This window comes from Oryzias melastigma, linkage group LG6, assembly GCF_002922805.2.
Source record: "Oryzias melastigma strain HK-1 linkage group LG6, ASM292280v2, whole genome shotgun sequence".
Taxonomy (NCBI): Eukaryota; Metazoa; Chordata; class Actinopteri; order Beloniformes; family Adrianichthyidae; genus Oryzias; species Oryzias melastigma.
This window is the reverse complement of record NC_050517.1, coordinates 20,384,536-20,401,799: the sequence shown is the minus strand read 5'-3', so window position 1 is coordinate 20,401,799 and position 17,264 is coordinate 20,384,536. Positions and strand designations below refer to the sequence as shown.

The following is a 17,264-nucleotide window of genomic DNA, read 5'->3' as shown; positions in this document are numbered from 1 at the left end:
ACAAGGTGAATCACCAAAACTCACCACAAATCTCCTCCTGGTCCGCCCCTTCTGTCAAGTTTTAGGAACCTTTTGTGGCCCATGAGTAAGAAAGTTTGCCCATCCCTGGGTTAAAGTCTCACTTTTTTTTACTATTTAAAAATGCTCCAAGTGGTCTTTTAATTATGATTTTGCCACTTTTATCCAAAATTAAAAAAAAGATTAAAAAAAAATGTTGTTTTCTAGGATTAGTTTTATGCAGAAATCAAAAATAATAAAAATTTTGCCTCTGAATTGTGGGTGGGACTGTATGCCCACCCCCACTTCCCGTCATCCATCTGTTAATGCGCTCTCGCTCTTGCTTAAAGCCACTCAGACCTCCAATCGGTGCAACGGACATGTAGAACAATATTGGAGATATCCTGCTGTACAGTTTTGAGCCAGATTCCAGCTCAGACAAGGAAAACAAAGACGTTCATGGATCTATTTGTCTACAAGTGGATGCATCAGAATGGAGCAGAGCTCGTGGCCCGCCCAGAGTTATTACTTTAACATATAAGCAATTTTTGTCTGTGCCTGATTCAAAACAATTTAAATAAAGTAATAGTCACAAATGCAATTTTAAACTAATTTTTTTAGACATACGTCCTCCATCATCAGTAAAAGAACACCAATTTTCATCAGATTTGCTCCACATTTGATCCACAATGTTGTCCTTTAAATGTTTGTGGCCTCCATAAAAAGAGCCCGACCAGAGCTCTAACTAACTTGACACACTGAGCATGAATCATTTAAAGCGTGAGTAACCCAGAGTTTGCAATCACAACAACAACGTGGGATAGTTGTGGCTCAGCACGCAGAACAGATCATTCACTAATGATAGGGTTGCCGGTTCCCTCTTCTAAGTAGAAATGTCTGTTGTGAAAACAACCTGTTTGTCATTCCCTCCAACAACAGTTCTGGGGCAGATTTCTGGCCCAGTAAAATCACTCCGATCACCAACTGTCGTCAGACCAGCCTTTATTTGCCAATTTGCCACATTACAGTCCATTCCTTTGCGCAAAATCCTATTTTCGCTAACTTCTCGCCGGATGACATCCTCGCTGCTTTTAATCAGGCTTGCTATTTTAGGGGCTCTGGACATTTACTGTACTAATTCTGTAAACACTGTTTTTCTCGCAGCAGCCAAGTCCGGTGTGATCAAAGCCAGGGCTGACGGCGATGGCTGCTTGTACACACTGTTGATTCAGCTGTGAGATACTATTGTGGGCTTCATAACTGTTTATTTGACCATGAATTGTTGCCCTCCTTATCTGTAGTCACTGGGGCTATTGTTCTATTATGTGCGTACGCAACGGCCTCCTTGTTGTGCGCTCACTTTTTGTTTTGCAGGGGTACACTGAGCACAATGGAGAAGTCAGCAACTTGTTGAAGTGTTACTGATCCGCTGATGTTGTAAAAGATACAGTTAATCCTTTCTCACCCCTCTTCTTAAAATCCAAATTGTTGTTTTTTTTGTATAAAAAGTGGATACTACTCAGATAAAGTGCTGGTAGTTTTCAGATCTATTCACTGCCTTATGTTTCTAAGTGTGTTTGTGAACACTAAGAAATCACACTGCAGACCTGTGAGCAGATACAGATTATCAAACCTGTTTTGTTTCCCTTTTGTGAGTTCTTCTCTTGTAGATTTGAAATACTCTACTAACGTGTCCAGTCTTCACACAAGAAAAAAAACAGCATCTGAAGTCGGTAACACTTAAAAATGCTGTGAAAATTATTTCTCAAGTAGGCTTTGGAACTGCATTTCAATGATCCGTCCGCACCCAGTGATAACAGTTATCCTTTCACGAGATTCATTGGTTGTGGAACAGAGTAGGAGTCATAATGAGACTTCTTTAAAAAGTATTAGAGGCGGGGGGGGGAGTAGAACAAAAAGGAAATGACTTAACATGAACATGAAGGTGTGAAAGTTAAGATAAAAATCTAACAATATGCTGCTGTGTTCGTGACTAAAGCTACAAGCAAAATACGACGGTGTTTTATGGTTTTTATTCCACTTCTTTCTTATAAGCAGTCACAGTACATTTGTCTGTGAACTTCACCAAAAAAAAAAAAAACACCCTTGATGTGATCACTCTCAATAAAAAATAAAAGGCTCATCAATTTTGAAATGGACATTTTATTTTTGTAAATGTGCAGGATAATTATCGGAGTCGATTAAAACTTCCCAGAGGGTCGGAAACACTTAACGCCGCACGCCGCGGCGAGCTGCAGAGCAGCACAGTGCCGAGGCTTTGCTTGATGACTGCGAGTGTTGTCAGTCACAGTCCATAATTTCATGATGTGTTTCTGTTACCGTTTCCCTCTGCAGGGAATGGCTTTGTTAACTCCAGGGGCTCGCCGGGCCTCCTCAGCACGCCCAGCGGCAACGGCTTGGGTAAAGTCATGCCCACCAAGTCTCCACCGCCCCCCGGAGGGAACATGGGAATGGGAAGCCGCAAGCCAGACCTTAGGGTTGTCATCCCTCCATCGAGCAAGGGGATGATGCCCCCGCTGGTGAGTACAGAGCACGCCGGAATCCAGGGCTTGAGGGCGTTGGAGTGTGACTGCTGCAGGGCAGACGGGAGCCTTTTTCTGAAGCCTTTTAGATCACGTGTCAAAGTGGGACAGTGTGGCATCAGTGTAGCAGAATGAGGTGTTCACCCTGCTCAGAACTTTGTTAACCTGGAAAAGAGAAGCTGGTCCTTTCTGATCACATTTAAAGCATTTGCCAACCAAAAAAAGCTAAAAATCTTATTGATGTTTGACTAAGAGCTCATCTATTGACTATATATAGAGAACTGGACAGAGCAAGGAAGACGTCACCCATAGAAAATTATGTGCGTCCAATTCCAACCAAATGAAGTCAATTCAGCCGCCATTTTTCCCCAATATCTCCGTCGCCATGTTGGAACCATTGACTTAAATAAAGGGTTGTGACAACACCAATAGAAAATGCTAAATTTCAGGTTCCAACTAAATGAAGTCAATTCAGTCGCCATTTTTCCTCAGTACGGATATCGCCCGATTTTTCCAATGACGTTAGCAAGCACTGATTGGTCCAAGAATCTGTCAATCAAACGCTTTGAATATCTGAAGGGGGGCCAGCAGGCACCACATTCTCTTTTTGAGGCATCTGATTGGCCAGTTTATAACTTGATAAACTTGCGCTACAACAAAAAAAATTCATGAATAGTCATTTTCACAAATATGGTATAAGTAATAGCTGTTTATTGCCCAGTACGAATTCTTCTCTTCTCCCTTCCTCTCCAATCTTAGGGACATTTTTAGTGTATCCAGGGAATTTATTTTTTAAATCCAATCATCCAAACGGAGGAAAACACAGTTTTTAAAGTTATAAAACCACGTTGTTATGTTTATTTGGGCCACAGAAGCTCCACGCTAAAGCTAGCGGACTGGCGATTTTTGGTGACACCATCAAACGAAAGTAATGTCTAAATCATGAGACACCATTTTTCATAACTCTCCATTTGGAGGGCTAAATGACGGGGAAGGGAGAATGGAAGAATTCAGATTGGGCCAATGAGATTCTGGTTTCTTGGCGTCCGCAGTGGGGGAGGGGTCACTCAGTCCAGTTCTCTTATACAGTTAATGGTTTAAACATGTCGCCGGCTGTGTGTGCTCGTTGAATCCGTGCAGCACCTCTCGTGAATGGAAACAGGTAAGGAGGCGTATGAAGCGCTGGTTCTGGCCCGTCCGACCCAGCGTCACATTTCAGAGCGGCGGAGGCGGCGGAGGGAGCAGGCTGTGGCAGGTCTGCAGACAGCCTGTCATTAGGCCATAATGGTATTAAATTAATCACATCTCACTGTGACAGAGTGTAGATGAAGACTTAATCAGGGGCCCAGGGTATGAGCCAGATAATATCTTGTCGCCCTTGTCGTGTCTTCCTTCTGCTATTGATTGAGTGCGGGTATTAAGAGCGCTGGCCTGGTCACAGTGTGTTCCGCAGCACCAGAGGAAGACGGGCTTTTTGTCGCTCCTCTCTGCCCACAGAAGCTCGGAAAGCAGGCTTCTCTGAAGCTACTGGAGATTGGGTTGATTCAAATCCCACTTATCTAAAAGATTTTATAATAAACCAGAACTTTGTACATCTTTGTGAATTACTCAAACTTTGGATGGTGGAAGACTAAGAGTTCATTCTTAAATTCAAGTTTTTAGGATTGTTGAGTTCATGGTAAATCTTTACCAGCCGTCACCATTTCCCCAAAAGTGTTTGTTCCACTTTTTTCTCTGTAACTCTCTTCTTTCTTCTGTTGAGAGCAGTCGGAGTTGGAGGAAATGGATTTGGTGAGTGTTGACAAAAGGGTTGAAGTGTTAACCCGCTTCTGGTAACCGTAGATGCTAAACTGTCGGCAGTGAAGGCAGCCAGACAGAAAACATTCAAGCAGCATCATATTTTAACACTGCATGCTTTGGGTTTTGCCTGTGATTATTGCAGTTTTAGCCTCACGTTCGTTTTCCACGACCTCCCTGGTGTGTGCTGGCTTGAGCGTGAAAGCAAGAAGGCCGTATCCGCGCCTAAGAACCATTTTATTAGTACATATAGAAAATTCTTGAGGAATAAGTAAGTCTTCTGAGGGAGAGGACGTTACATCATCCTACATGAAATCATTGTGTGAGATACCGGAGCTCAGTGAAGTCATTTGGCTGGATGATGCTGGAACAATTCAAGGAAGCCATCAACAATGTGACGCAATGCGGACGCAGACGGCGGCGTGGACAGCTGCGCACATGTTGCAGTTCTGACCCAGTATATCTGCTTTTGATTATTATTAAGCTGTGGAAGCGTCGGTTGCTCACCGCACGGTTTGCTGCATGACCACACTAAGCTGTGTAGGTGTGTTCGTGTGGCCTGCATGTCAGCAGTCACTGCACTGAAAAACCCACCAGAGCCCAGTTGTGCGTCACGCCAGGGATTAAAGTGTGTCATTTGTGTTATCCTCATGCACCACCTTGATAGGGTTTTCTGTGAGTGTAAAACACAATTTTGGAGTTTTTTTTTGTTTTTTTTTTGAAGTGATTCTTTTCTCTGATTGTTTGTTTCAGAGAGTCTTCTAAAGTGGTGTACCTTTAATTTACAGGTTCTAAACATACGTCTGATTTTAATTTTAACCTATAATAACCTATGGTGACATCCGTGTAACAAAAGTAATATTAGAAATGTGTTATAAAGGTCCACTTGATCTGAGTATTTTATTTTATTTCTAAATTAGCATAAATATACTTTATCAATTTATGTTATCTTGTGTATTTTTTATATTGTCTCTATTATACAACATTGGGCCTCTCCTTGTATTGAGGAATTATACTGTAGTATTTTTCTCCTTTTTATTTTATTTTTTTATTTATTATTATTGTTTCTCTCTATGCCCCTGTGTCATTTGAAATTTGAATTTTGAAGCTACTTTCTGCACCTTAAAAATAGTATTGCTCTTCGGAGTCTAATAACGTTGAATTGAATTGAATTTTAAGGAAAAACTGTTTTTTATGGGGCAAAATTCTACTAATTATTTATGGTTTGGAAAGCCATTTATTATATATATTTTTTAAATTTAAATTATTTGGAAATGTTGTATTTAAGTATGAAAATATATCTCTTATACATGTATACCTAAATATATGAGTTCAAATGAGTGAGGAAAGTACTTGACATAGATCTACACTGCCCCCTTGTGGTTGATTTTGGCTAAATAGAAAGTAAGCTTTAAATCAAATACTATTTAAAAAAGAAAAAAGTATAGTAGTTTGTGTTTTTTAATCCATCTTGACAGGCTTTTAAGTCTTCTTGTTTGTGTTTGTTTTCCAGCACACCCAGAGGATCCACAGTTCCCAGTCCAGCCAGCCTCTTGCAACTCCTGTTGTGTCTGTTACCACCCCCAGCCTGCCCCCTCAGGGCCTGATCTACTCAGGCATGCCCACCTCCTACAACCCTGCTGGTGAGTCGTGTCCCCCCTCCCCGCCTCGGCTTCCTCTGTGGGGAGCGCTCGCAGGATTGCTCTGCGTTTCTCACCGGCTGGCGGTGTTAAATGTAAAAATCCTCCCGGTTTTGTTTTCCAGAGTTCTCCATGGGCGGCGCGGAGCTCTCCTCCCTACAGAGCTTCAGCTCTCATGGGCTCTCGCTCGGCTCCATGTCGGCATGGCAGCAGCATCAACTGGGCCAGGCAGCTCTTAATTCTTTGGTGTGAGTAGCACACTTAGCAAACAAAGGCACACTCTAACATAAAAGCAACGCCCACGACGCTTGTGATTTCACTCTGAGTCATCCGTATTTTTCTGCATTGATTTTATTTTTAACTTGATACCAAATGTCTTCCATGTCTCCGCCGTAGTGGTGGAAGCCACCTACCTCAGGGCTCCAACCTCTCCATCAGCACCAACCAGAGCATAAACATCAAGTCCGAGCCCATCTCGCCCCCGCGGGAGCGAATCACCCCCTCCGGTTTCCCCCCTCAGCAGCCGCAGCAAGGCTCCAGCCGACAGGAGGGCTTGGGACGGTCGCCCGCTGACAGCCTCAGCTCGTCGTGCAGCTCGTACGACGGCAGCGACCGCGAAGACCACCGGCCCGATTTCCACTCCCCGCTGGGGCTCGGCAGGCCCCCCGCCGGCTCGGAGGACAGGGAGAACCCGTCGGTCAAGCGCTTGCGCATGGACACGTGGGTGACATAGAAAGCCCTCATCCTGCCTTCAGCTACCAGAGAGAAGAAGGGTTAGTCATGGGTATGGAAGAAGGAAAAAAACATTATACTATTATTCAACTCACGTCAATTTGTAAGGCTGAGGTGTAACGTTATATGTGGAGACTTAAGTAAAAGTAGAAAAATGAAGAGTAGGTGGCTGGACTGAATTATGTGCACAAGCAGGTGGTACCAGGTACTTGGTGCAACTCGGATCTGCAGAAGAGGTTATGTTCATGGAAAAATTATTAAACAATAAGCAGTAGAATATTGTAGTCACTGGTCTAGATTTACCTGTAGTCGCTATTTTACTGTTGTGCTCGCAAGTTTGCAAACAATCAGGCGGAAATGTGTTGCTTTCAGGTTAGAGAGCGGTCAATGCAAACGATGTTCACTGCAAGGCCGGCGCTGTAACCACACACAACCTTTATCTCAAGTGGCGTCTTCTGATCGATCGATCCCTCCGACCAGTCGACACGCAGAGCAATGATTCAAATATAAAAACAGGTGAGACAAAAACGTAGGAAAGTAAAAATTTATCGCAATAATGGATCATTTTCTAATTTAGGCGTGAGATGATTACAGTGATGCAAGCGTGTCCAGTTGAGCTGGCGAGAAAGTCAACACGTTGATATATGTGTCACAGTTCATCAGTAACATAAGCCAAAGTGTTATTTTTTTTTTTTTTTGTTGTACAGTTTCTATGATTTCCTAACAGTTCAGTCAAAGGCACCCCGACTTTCAAGCGTTTTATTTCTGTTGTGATTTTTTTACGGCGTAAAATCAACTGAATCTTGAATTGATATCTAAAGCCATGAACATTTTTTCTTTTTCTTTTTTACAAATTTGAGCCAGACATCATCTTTCGTTGTGTAAATAAGGACTTTATTATACAGAAGCCGGATGCGAGTACACGCTTGATGTACTGTATAGTGACGACTTTCAAGAAAAGGTCTATTTTTGTGGTTTACAGCCAAGTTCACAGGAGTGAACCCCTTCAGACGGAAACAACTGGTCAATAGCTCCACTTTTTCTGTTTGATCTTTTTTGGTCTCTTCTCAATTGAATCATCAAGATGTCGTGTTTTGGTTGCAGTTGGTTTTATTTTGTCCTCGTTCGTGGTGATTGTTTGTCTTGAACACAAGGTGACAACAAACACAGTGAGGTTGAAGATCTTGGTGTATTTTGGAGCAAACACCGACTCCTGTTTTCATCGTCTCGGTTATCGACCAATGGGATCCAAGCAGTAGTCACGTCAAATGACTGGCCGCTTTTAGCACATTCAGTCTATGATTTAAATTATTTTTTGAGCTTTTAAATTAATTATTATTCCATAAATTGCATTACAGTTTAAAGTCTCACTCCGATCATCTTTTGGTCTGTTGTAAAAGCGTTTCTAGGACTCTTTTAATTATGATTATAAAGAAAAGATGTCAATTTTTAGTTCTGAAAATTCACCTTTGAGTTGGCACAGAGCAGCCCCATCCCCCTTCCCCATCACCAACAGAGAAAGAGAAAGAATGTGAACCCTTTGGGAGTACTTCAATTTCTGTATGAAATGGACACATAATGTTTTTTTTAATCATAACGATGGTGAAAAACCTAGCCTGATTAAAGGGTAACCAAACAGGGAAGTGAGAGCCTGACTCCACCCACAGCCAAAATGTGAAAATCCAGTGAGAGGGGCGGGGCTTAGGAACAGGACTGTTATCATTACTGGAGCTGCAGATCATGACATGGGACTTAAATGGTTTGATCAATCACAAAATTCAACTGTAATACCCCCATTCAGACTGTAGGGGGCGGCACACAGTCGGTTTTTGAATTTATTTTCAAGAATTAAACAAGTCTATTTTAATTTGTCAAACATTTGCTAACGGACAGCACTTTTAAAGCCCCATTTATGAAGGTTAACAGCCAAAAAAAGGTTGATTTAGAGTTTGGTTACCCTTTAAATCACACCAATTTATATTTTCATTTAATTTTAAAAAATTGTGTGTCCAATTTCTGCATAAAACCAAGTAATTCCAAAGGGTTGATTTTTTTTCCTGCATCTGTACATTATTTTCTGCTAGATTATTACCATATTTTCTATACAACAAATACAATCTTTTTCAAACTGTCTCTGCTGCTGATGAATAAATAAATACTTACTTTTAATAATTATTTTCCTTTAAATATGTCCTCAGAAAAAATGCCACAAGAACATCTTTTCATTGGTCTCTAATGCTCTTTCAGTGAGAGTGTTTTACTTGTTCATAACAAGCATAAAGGTGAAAAAAATTTAATGATATTTTTTGGGCCCCAACACAGCACACTGACTTCAACCTCACTGCTGAGAGGCACACATTTGTACAAAAATAAATAAAGTTTGCTGCACAAGAGAGATATCACCGTGCATTTGCCATGGCGCGCCTTGTGTCATACTCCGTCCCATCATTAGTCCCATACTCTAAAACCATACAGATCTATGCAGCTGAAACCCCGATTCACCAATAGAGTCATTGCAGGTTATACTTAGTTTACAATCCACCAAGAGTGTTAGACTGTTAACCGCCTATTCTGAAGTGCCACTGAGTCTTTGGGAAGCCGCTTCATGCTCATGCATTAGTAAGCATGCATATTTGAACCAAAAGGAAATTGAGTAAAGCTCATTGTAAGTCCGTTTAACACAGCAGGGCAGCGTAGCAATAATAAATCACTGCAACAAAAATGTCCCTGCCTGTTTCGCAGCATCACCTCATGTATTTTAGCACTTGATAAACATATCAGGGAGTTTTGTAGTCACTCTATTGATATGCACAAATAGGAAATGCCTTATCCCTGCAGCAGTTTTTCAGACTCGACCAAATCTGCCTCTTCTCCGGACGGACGCACACAGGAGGCCGCATGGCGAATGCACTGTGATACGCGTGGCTCTTTCAGGTGTATGTCGCGCGCAAGTGCTGAATGTGAAAGGGGAGCTCTGCAGAGGACTGTCTTCACTTTGCTGTGCAAGAATACACCGCTTCGCTTCATGGCTTTTCTAAGCAGAACGTCGTGTTTGATAAGTGTTTGTAGTTTAATGCTCACTTTACTAAAGAAGCTGTTTTCGGTTTGAAGGCTCAGACCGTTTGGCGGCACAAGCTGGACTTTGTTGCCAACAATGAAATTATTTGTTTCAAGAAGAAAAAAAAAATTCTAAATAGATTTTAAGTTAATCTGCATTTTGTTTCCCTTTTTGGTTGTGTTATTTTATTTTCAGCATACAATAAATGTTCAAGTGAACTTTTTATGAAACGATGAAGATACTATGCTAGACGTCATTGTACAAAATTTGTATTCTACACAAAACTGCAAATATTGGCTTTTAATGTGTAATCTTAGTTCATGTCTTTCATTCTGTTAAAACTGAACTCTTTCATAGAATTTGTTCTCCTGTGAAGTCACGAACAGTAGAAACTGTCAACTTTATTAAACACCTCAGTGTATGCGCCGTCTGATCTCTGTCTCCTCGTCTGTGGACCGTGAGAGTTAACCGGGCCAAATGTAGGTTTCAGAGAAAAAAAACATTAACTAGTTGAGATAGATAGATTTTTCAGTCATTGTCACAAGTAGAATGAAACTCAGAAAGTGTGTTCAGGTCTGTGCAACACTCATATTAAAACAACCCATGGCACAACTTAAAAATAAAATTAAAATATATTTAAAAAAAAGCATCTTTCAGTCGCTAATTCAGAAAATGAAAATTAATTTGTTGACAAATAATAATGCATTTCTCATTAAAGTATCCAGATAGACGATTTATTAGTGTTAACATTTTATAAACCAGAAAAATTTAATAAATATAATATTTGAACATTTGGTCATTTCTGCTCTGATGGTTTCAGGTGTTTTTGTGTTTAAGTTGAGTGTTAGTTAGTTTTTTATTAGGGCTGGAATCAATAAAAAAAATGTAACTAATCAATCACAAACCTGGGAAAATCACGATTGATTAATCAGGTTTTTTGGGAGTTTTTTATTTATTTATTTTTAGTTACAGTATTTCCCAACCACTTATTATCTGCAAATAATCACAATATGAAAACACAGACAAAATTGTACATTCAGAAAACTGTAAAAGCAGACTTTTTGTCTACTTTTGAATTTACTTCTATACTTTAATTTTAACGACTACTTTTTTATTTATTTTGTATCGGAACCTATGTGACACTACTTTTATTTTGTCCTCTTTTCATGTTTTATTCACACACAACATAAATCAGGCAAAAACAGAAAATTCTATCTGGAAAATTTTGATTCATTTTACTGTGGAAACCCCCAAAATGTTTAAGAAACTGTTTTTACTAAGTAGAAGGAACGTTTTGGTGTTTGGTGTAATTTTACAAAAATAACAAGAGTAAAATGTGTCAGCAAACTAACATGTTTTTGAATGAAAATACTTTTTTTTTTTAAAATCCAGGCTACAGTCACAGATTCCTCTGGGCCATATACATGAATAGTTTCTGTTGACAGAAAAACATCATAGACATTGCAGACAGCTCCATTTCACTCCGCCCACCAGAAGATGAACGTCTGATCGACGTTCATCCTCTGCCTCATTCATTGAAAAAATAGAAGACAGCTTTTGCCCAAAAACTACAAATAAATGCCATATTGTTTATTTAATTTAATAAAATCTCAATCATAGAATTTTATTTTAGACAGTTTTATTTTGCTGATGTCACAGCTGTACGGCAGGATGCCTAAGGGCGTTGTTAAATTTAAACACATTTTTATATATATTTATATACATCTAATTTATTTATGATACTAATGGGTAAAAGTTCATTATCAAACTGGGTAATTTCCCCTTTTGTGGGATCAATAACGTTTTATTCAATAATGTTCTATTAAACAAACCCAGAGTGTATTATATTAGAATAAATGAAGTTTTAAGACAAATAAAAAAGAAGTGCTGCTGCTGCTACTAGCTATTTAAGAAAAAAAAAACAACAGTTTTCATTTTTATTTTTATGATTACTTTTTTTAACAACTACAAGGTAAATAGGCCAATTAGTCCTTAAAACAAGATATAATATAGTAAAAATCTGACTGAACTGCATGCATTTGAGCTGTACAGTATAGAAACTGCCTGTGAAAGTACTTTTAAAAGCACTGCAAAAACTGCAACTTACGGAAATAAAAAAAGACCCTTTGTCTTATTTTCTGTCTTGCAAGAAAAAAAATGTTTATTAGTTTTTCAAAAGCAAAATCATCTGAATTTAATAAAGCATGTCTTAGTGACTCGATTTTTTTTTTTTTTGCTGAAATAATAATTCTTGGTAAGAACATATTCTTACCCCATTGGCAGATTTTTTAAATTTAAAGTTTTTTTTTTTTACTTGTTTCTAGAGGGCATCTAAAATGTGCAAATCATAATCTCAAATAAAGTAATAAATACCCTAGATTATTTTTTTAAGCCATGGGAGCTGATTATAAGACATCTTGTACAGACCTACTAAAGATGTCGATTTGTGTAGACAGCACAACTAACAGCCAATTTATGAGGTGCATAAATAGTTTGCTCATATGGATGCATTACCCCTTTTTACCACCAGGAGTCGCTGTAGCTCAACGAAAATTGAAATGAAAGTTGCCTCACAGTTGGGTTCTTTCCGCTGATGTTGTATACAAGAAAAATATCCTGCAAAGCCAGTTGTTCTTGTTGTGGTTGTCTGAAGTTGTTCAAAAAAAGAAAATGCTTTTAAACTAATTTCATTAACTTACTTAAAGTTAAGGTTGCAAAGAATGCTTTGGACCCTGTTTTTTTTTTTAAGTGAGGTTAATAAAAAAAAGCTAACTTTGAAAAAGTAAACAACAGACATATTTAGATTTAAAGATAGAGTGAGTGAAAAATGTTTTAAAATAGAGGAATTACATTTGAGAATCATATTGTCCATAAAATGTATCTAGCTTCCTTTGTTTTCTTAAATGCATGCACTCCTTACAGCTGCTCTCAAACATGAGTGGCTGCAGCACCAAACCCTTGAGGGTGGAGTGTTCTTCATGTGCAGCTGACTTTACTTTGGAGATTGATTGATCTGTTTTCTTTTGGAGCTACAGCTTTTTGAATCTTTGTAGGTAATAAAGTAAAGCTAAAGCAGTTTGGGATCTGCTCTGAAACACAGATCCCCATCATGGCAGGTAGAGTCTTATACCAAATACTCCCATAAATGCCCTGCTGTTCCAGAGGTCAAGAGACTATGGTAAATATCAGAAACACAGCTGAAATATGTAGCATTTTCTGCTTCCTACGTTGATTAGCTTAGCTAATCAGTGGCTAGCTTAGCTTAGCTTAGCTTGATCCCAGCACCATAAGACTAGACAATAACAATCTAATTAAATTCTGCATTCTAAGATTTTTAAAATAGTTGTCGGCAACAATATAAATATGTTTTCATCACCCTAATGAGGAAAGAGTTTTGTTCAGCAGCAAGATGGAATTTAAAGGAACGTGCCAGAAGAACAGAAACTAGGCTAAATAAAATGTTATACAACAATACAAAAAATTGACCTAAAATTAAAGTAAGTTAATTATGTTTGTTTATAAAATGTTCACTGTTGTGCTTTGTCTTGTGTTCCCTGCTTTAAACCTGATATTTTTCTAAAATAGCATATTAATTTACTTGTTGTTCTTGCCTGAAGACAACATAGATAAAATATTAACATTAGATATGATTAAGTATTTATGGAAGCCACACATAAATAAGCAGTTTGGCTGATGCTGTTACTTTACCAACCCTGGTCAATGAGTATTTTAATGTTGTTAGCTTTACTGATGACTAACATTACAGTAAACCATTGTACAGCGCATAAAGATTTACATATGCAAACTTGGATGCTGCGAGTTTCAAATTTAAGCTGAAGAAATGCAGGTTACTAACCAGAATAACTTTTAGCTCTTCTACAACCATGACATCAAGAATGAATGTTGAATCAAGTTTTAAAAAATATTGTTTATTACAAATTATGAATTAGCATAGTGAGTCAAGACGATTGAAGTGAAACGCATTTGGGGAAAGCTTGTTGGGTTAAATGTCAGCAAATTTAAAATTGATATTTTCTCTTTTTCTGACCATTTTCTATAAACCCTAAAGATGGTTGTGTGTGAAAATACTAGTACATCAGCAGTTTCTGAAATATATAAACCAACTCATCTGGCTCCAACAACCACGTCACTTACACCACCTTTTTTTCCCCAATTTTGATGCTCAGTTTGACCCAAGCAGATAGTCTTGAGTCATTGAGTTGCTGCCATGTGATTGGCTGATTAGAAATTTAACAAGCAGTTGGACAGACTTTTTTTCCTGCAGTAAACAACATACCTTTTAAAATATTTTTTATTTTAACTTTACAAAGTAAAGACTACATATATAATCATTACATTTGTATTATTTATTTCTATCAATATCACTTATGGTTGTGTTTTCAAAGGTTTTTGACAGACACTAGATGGCAGTGTTGAGCTTAAAAGACACAATTTAAACCCACAACAAAATATTAGTTTTAATATATATATATTTTTTGTGGTTTTATGATTTTTTATAGCTTTCATTTATACAACAAATTAATGTGTTTTATTGCAACAGAGGAAACAGCTTTATTTTAAATAAATGCAACTATAAGCAACTCTTATACAGAGTGAATTCATTTTTTTTATTGTGACATTTTGTCTATTTCTAACAATATGTTAGAGAGCTGTAAAATGATGCAATGGAAAAGTATGAATATATCACTGTGTCATCGGTATGAATCATGTATTGGTGTGAGCGGTGCGAGTACAACAGTGAGGACAGCATTCCTCTGAGGGGAGGTTCTGTTGTGTTTTGTGCTGGATAACTGTCAGAATATACTGGACCATCCGGAGATGAAGAGTTTTTACTGTGGCTTAGGATAAAACAGAAATCAAATATGAAAAAGATCGACCGCTTAAGAGAATTTGTTATTGGAAATTTAAATTAGTTCTGATGTTTCTATTATTTATTAGTGAGGTTTAACTGTATAAGTTTGGTTTTTAACAGGAGTTGTCTGAAACATTTGCTTGAAAAATTTGTTTTTTTTTATGCGCGTATAGGCACAGAGTTTGAAAGTGAAATTGTGGCTGAAAGCTTTCACCCAGTCAGATAAGGAACAGGTCCAACTGGATGCCGTGTTTTATTTAAAAAAAAATTTTGCATTGCAGCTTGATTGAACAGAAAATAAAAGCCAACATTTCTAATGAGAGCTAAAGAGGTTTTCAAAGGAAGAAGATCTCAAAAAACATATTTTTTGCAGTATTTAATCAAAGATGTGCCATTTAAAACAGATTTTCAAAAATAAATAAACAGATGATTATCTAGAATCAATTCTTAATAAAATTGTATTACACAACATTTATTAGCATGACTAACTTCTCTGTGTATTTAATCTCTATTAGAGCAGAGGAAAAATACATCAAATTTACTTTGGAATTCAATCACTTTCAGTTATGTGTCTCTGTTTTAGCTTTATACTGAATGTGTTTAGTGAAAAAGGTCCTTTTTGACTAATTGACGGATATATTTCACAAAGATGAATCCTCCAATGAATAAGGATGCCAAAATTATGTTCTAGTAATTCTAGTAATTTTAGTTTAAAATCCCTTCAGCATCACTGAAACAATAACTCTTAGATATACAAGTCAAAACTAATTAGTTACTCAGAGGTCATTTTTTTCTTTTTGGCTCATTTGCTCAGAATTTCTCAGAAGCAGAAGACTTTGGGGACACGTCGGTGTTTAGGTTTGCCGTTTCACAGCTGCATTCAGTGGGTGGACTTTCATGTCTCTGGGTGCATGCTCTTGGCTTTCAGACCATGAGCCCAGCTGTGCCGCGTGCTGGACAAGGTCCAGTGTTCATGTGTAGAGTAATCAAGAAAGGTTTTGGGTTGTTTGAGTTGTGTGAGATGTAGGCCAGGAGGCCACCTGCCACAGGGGCTTGCCTTGTGCGGGATAACCAAATCCGCCTTTTAACTTGAAGCCAAGTTGTGGTTCTTTCATGTGGGCTTGATCTCCTTAAGTCATCAGCAAATATTGAACAAGACTGAGCCCAGACTCAAACACATCTGTTGTCATCCAGTCCCCCGTTTTTCAGCCCAGACAGGGAGAACGCGGGTCTGTTGCTTTTGCTTCTGCGTGTGGACAGAAATTTGTAGTTTATACTTTTGCAAATACAAATGCTTGATTTCAACAAGCCCAGACTAACCATGTTCCTTTGTAAACACGGATGGGGATGTGTGAAACCGATGGCCAGATCTGTTCTGACATTTCTTATCCATCGAAAGCGCTTTGGGACCGTCTTGGCCAGTTGTGTCGCAGAATTAGGGCAGATTAAGTATATTTTCAGAAGCTTGGACCTCTAAAGATGAACGGAATGTATGCAAATCATAAAGCAGATAAATTGCCCCTCGAATGCAAATAAACAGTCTAATATCCAAATCAACAGACTTATGAAACCGGCTGCTGTACTGAGAAGAACCATTTCCCAATGTAACAGTTTCAGTTTTTTCCGATCCCTTTGCATGCTTAGTTTTTAAAAAATGTTTTCACTATTTGCAGGCAAATATTTTCTGATCTTACGTTACTGGAATGTGTTGTAGCTCTGTTTGTCATGAGAAACTTGGGAAGGAGTCTTTGGTGATTAGTGGCGTTTTCGCAGACATTGAAACTCGACTGGTGTGACTGGAATGTCGAGTTTCACCTGGTGAAGCTGCTCCACCACAGACACATCCTCTTTTGGTTCAGAGGATGGCCAAGGCGTCTGTTGGAAAGTTTTGCTCTTAACCGGTCGGAAACTGAATCACTGTACTGTCCTGCCTGAGTGTCTACCGAACAGGTAAGCTTTTTATGTTTTTTAAAGAAAATATTGGGGGAAAAAAAAAAGAATAGTAGGTCTTTTTTGATTTGACATTAAAGCTAGGACTTATTGTGTCTTTAGATATACATTTGGCAGAATCCAGCTTGTGTTTTTAGGTTATAATCCAATGTTTGTAGCTTCCTAAATGACCTGGACACTGAGTCATTCAAGCAGGTTTGTCAAGAACAAGATTTTATTAATGTTTTGAACAAATTTTAGTTGTAATCATGAGTGGATTTTGAAGATCCAGAGGTTTCTAGGACCTTACATAATACATTTTGAGTTTGAGATTGTAATCTATAATTTTGAGAACTATTTTCTTTTGTCCTCTTCTGATGAAAATAATTTTTTTTGACTTTTTAACATGTATGTGTGGAATTTTTCTTATGAAAGAGAACAACTCTAGTAAGAAATCATTTAGTTTTTGCCTCCGAGTATTTCTCTTTTTAATGTCTGTCAATCAAACCGTCGTAGACAGACTCTGTTTGAATTAATGAGCCTTCTATGAGTCACAACAGCTATGCTACACATGCACTAAACCCCTCATCTGACCCGGCTAGCGTGCCTAGCTCAGGTGGAGAAGGAAGATGATATCTTCTTCCCATTGCGGTCAAATCAACTGTCACTAGACTTTTTGTGTGAGTTTCATACAA

General features: G+C 38.3%; 2 protein-coding genes across 17 annotated transcripts in view; both read left to right on the top strand.

Moving 5' to 3' along the window:
* mef2aa (myocyte enhancer factor 2aa) overlaps window positions 1-10,200 on the top strand; it is a 72,804-nt gene extending 62,604 nt beyond the window's left edge. For 9 of the 14 annotated variants that reach the window (XM_024281408.2, XM_024281407.2, XM_024281411.2 and 6 more), the window contains 5 exons: window positions 2,353-2,537; window positions 4,308-4,331; window positions 5,851-5,980; window positions 6,102-6,225; window positions 6,374-10,200. In XM_024281408.2, coding sequence (XP_024137176.1) covers window positions 2,353-2,537; window positions 4,308-4,331; window positions 5,851-5,980; window positions 6,102-6,225; window positions 6,374-6,710 — 800 coding nt within the window. In that variant the 3' untranslated portion in view covers window positions 6,711-10,200. The remainder of the gene's footprint in view (window positions 1-2,352; window positions 2,538-4,307; window positions 4,332-5,850; window positions 5,981-6,101; window positions 6,226-6,373) is intronic. The other 5 variants (XM_024281409.2, XM_024281414.2, XM_024281418.2 and 2 more) reach the window with 1 other exon arrangement.
* A 2,511-nt stretch (window positions 10,201-12,711) lies between these two features.
* mctp2a (multiple C2 domains, transmembrane 2a) overlaps window positions 12,712-17,264 on the top strand; it is a 38,760-nt gene continuing 34,207 nt past the window's right edge. The window contains exons 1-2 of one of the 3 annotated variants that reach the window (XM_024281424.2): window positions 12,712-12,883; window positions 16,414-16,590. The gene's annotated coding sequence lies outside the window, so the exon portion shown is untranslated. Of the gene's footprint in view, window positions 12,946-16,413; window positions 16,591-17,264 lie in introns of all 3 variants that reach the window. The other 2 variants (XM_024281422.2, XM_024281425.2) reach the window with 2 other exon arrangements.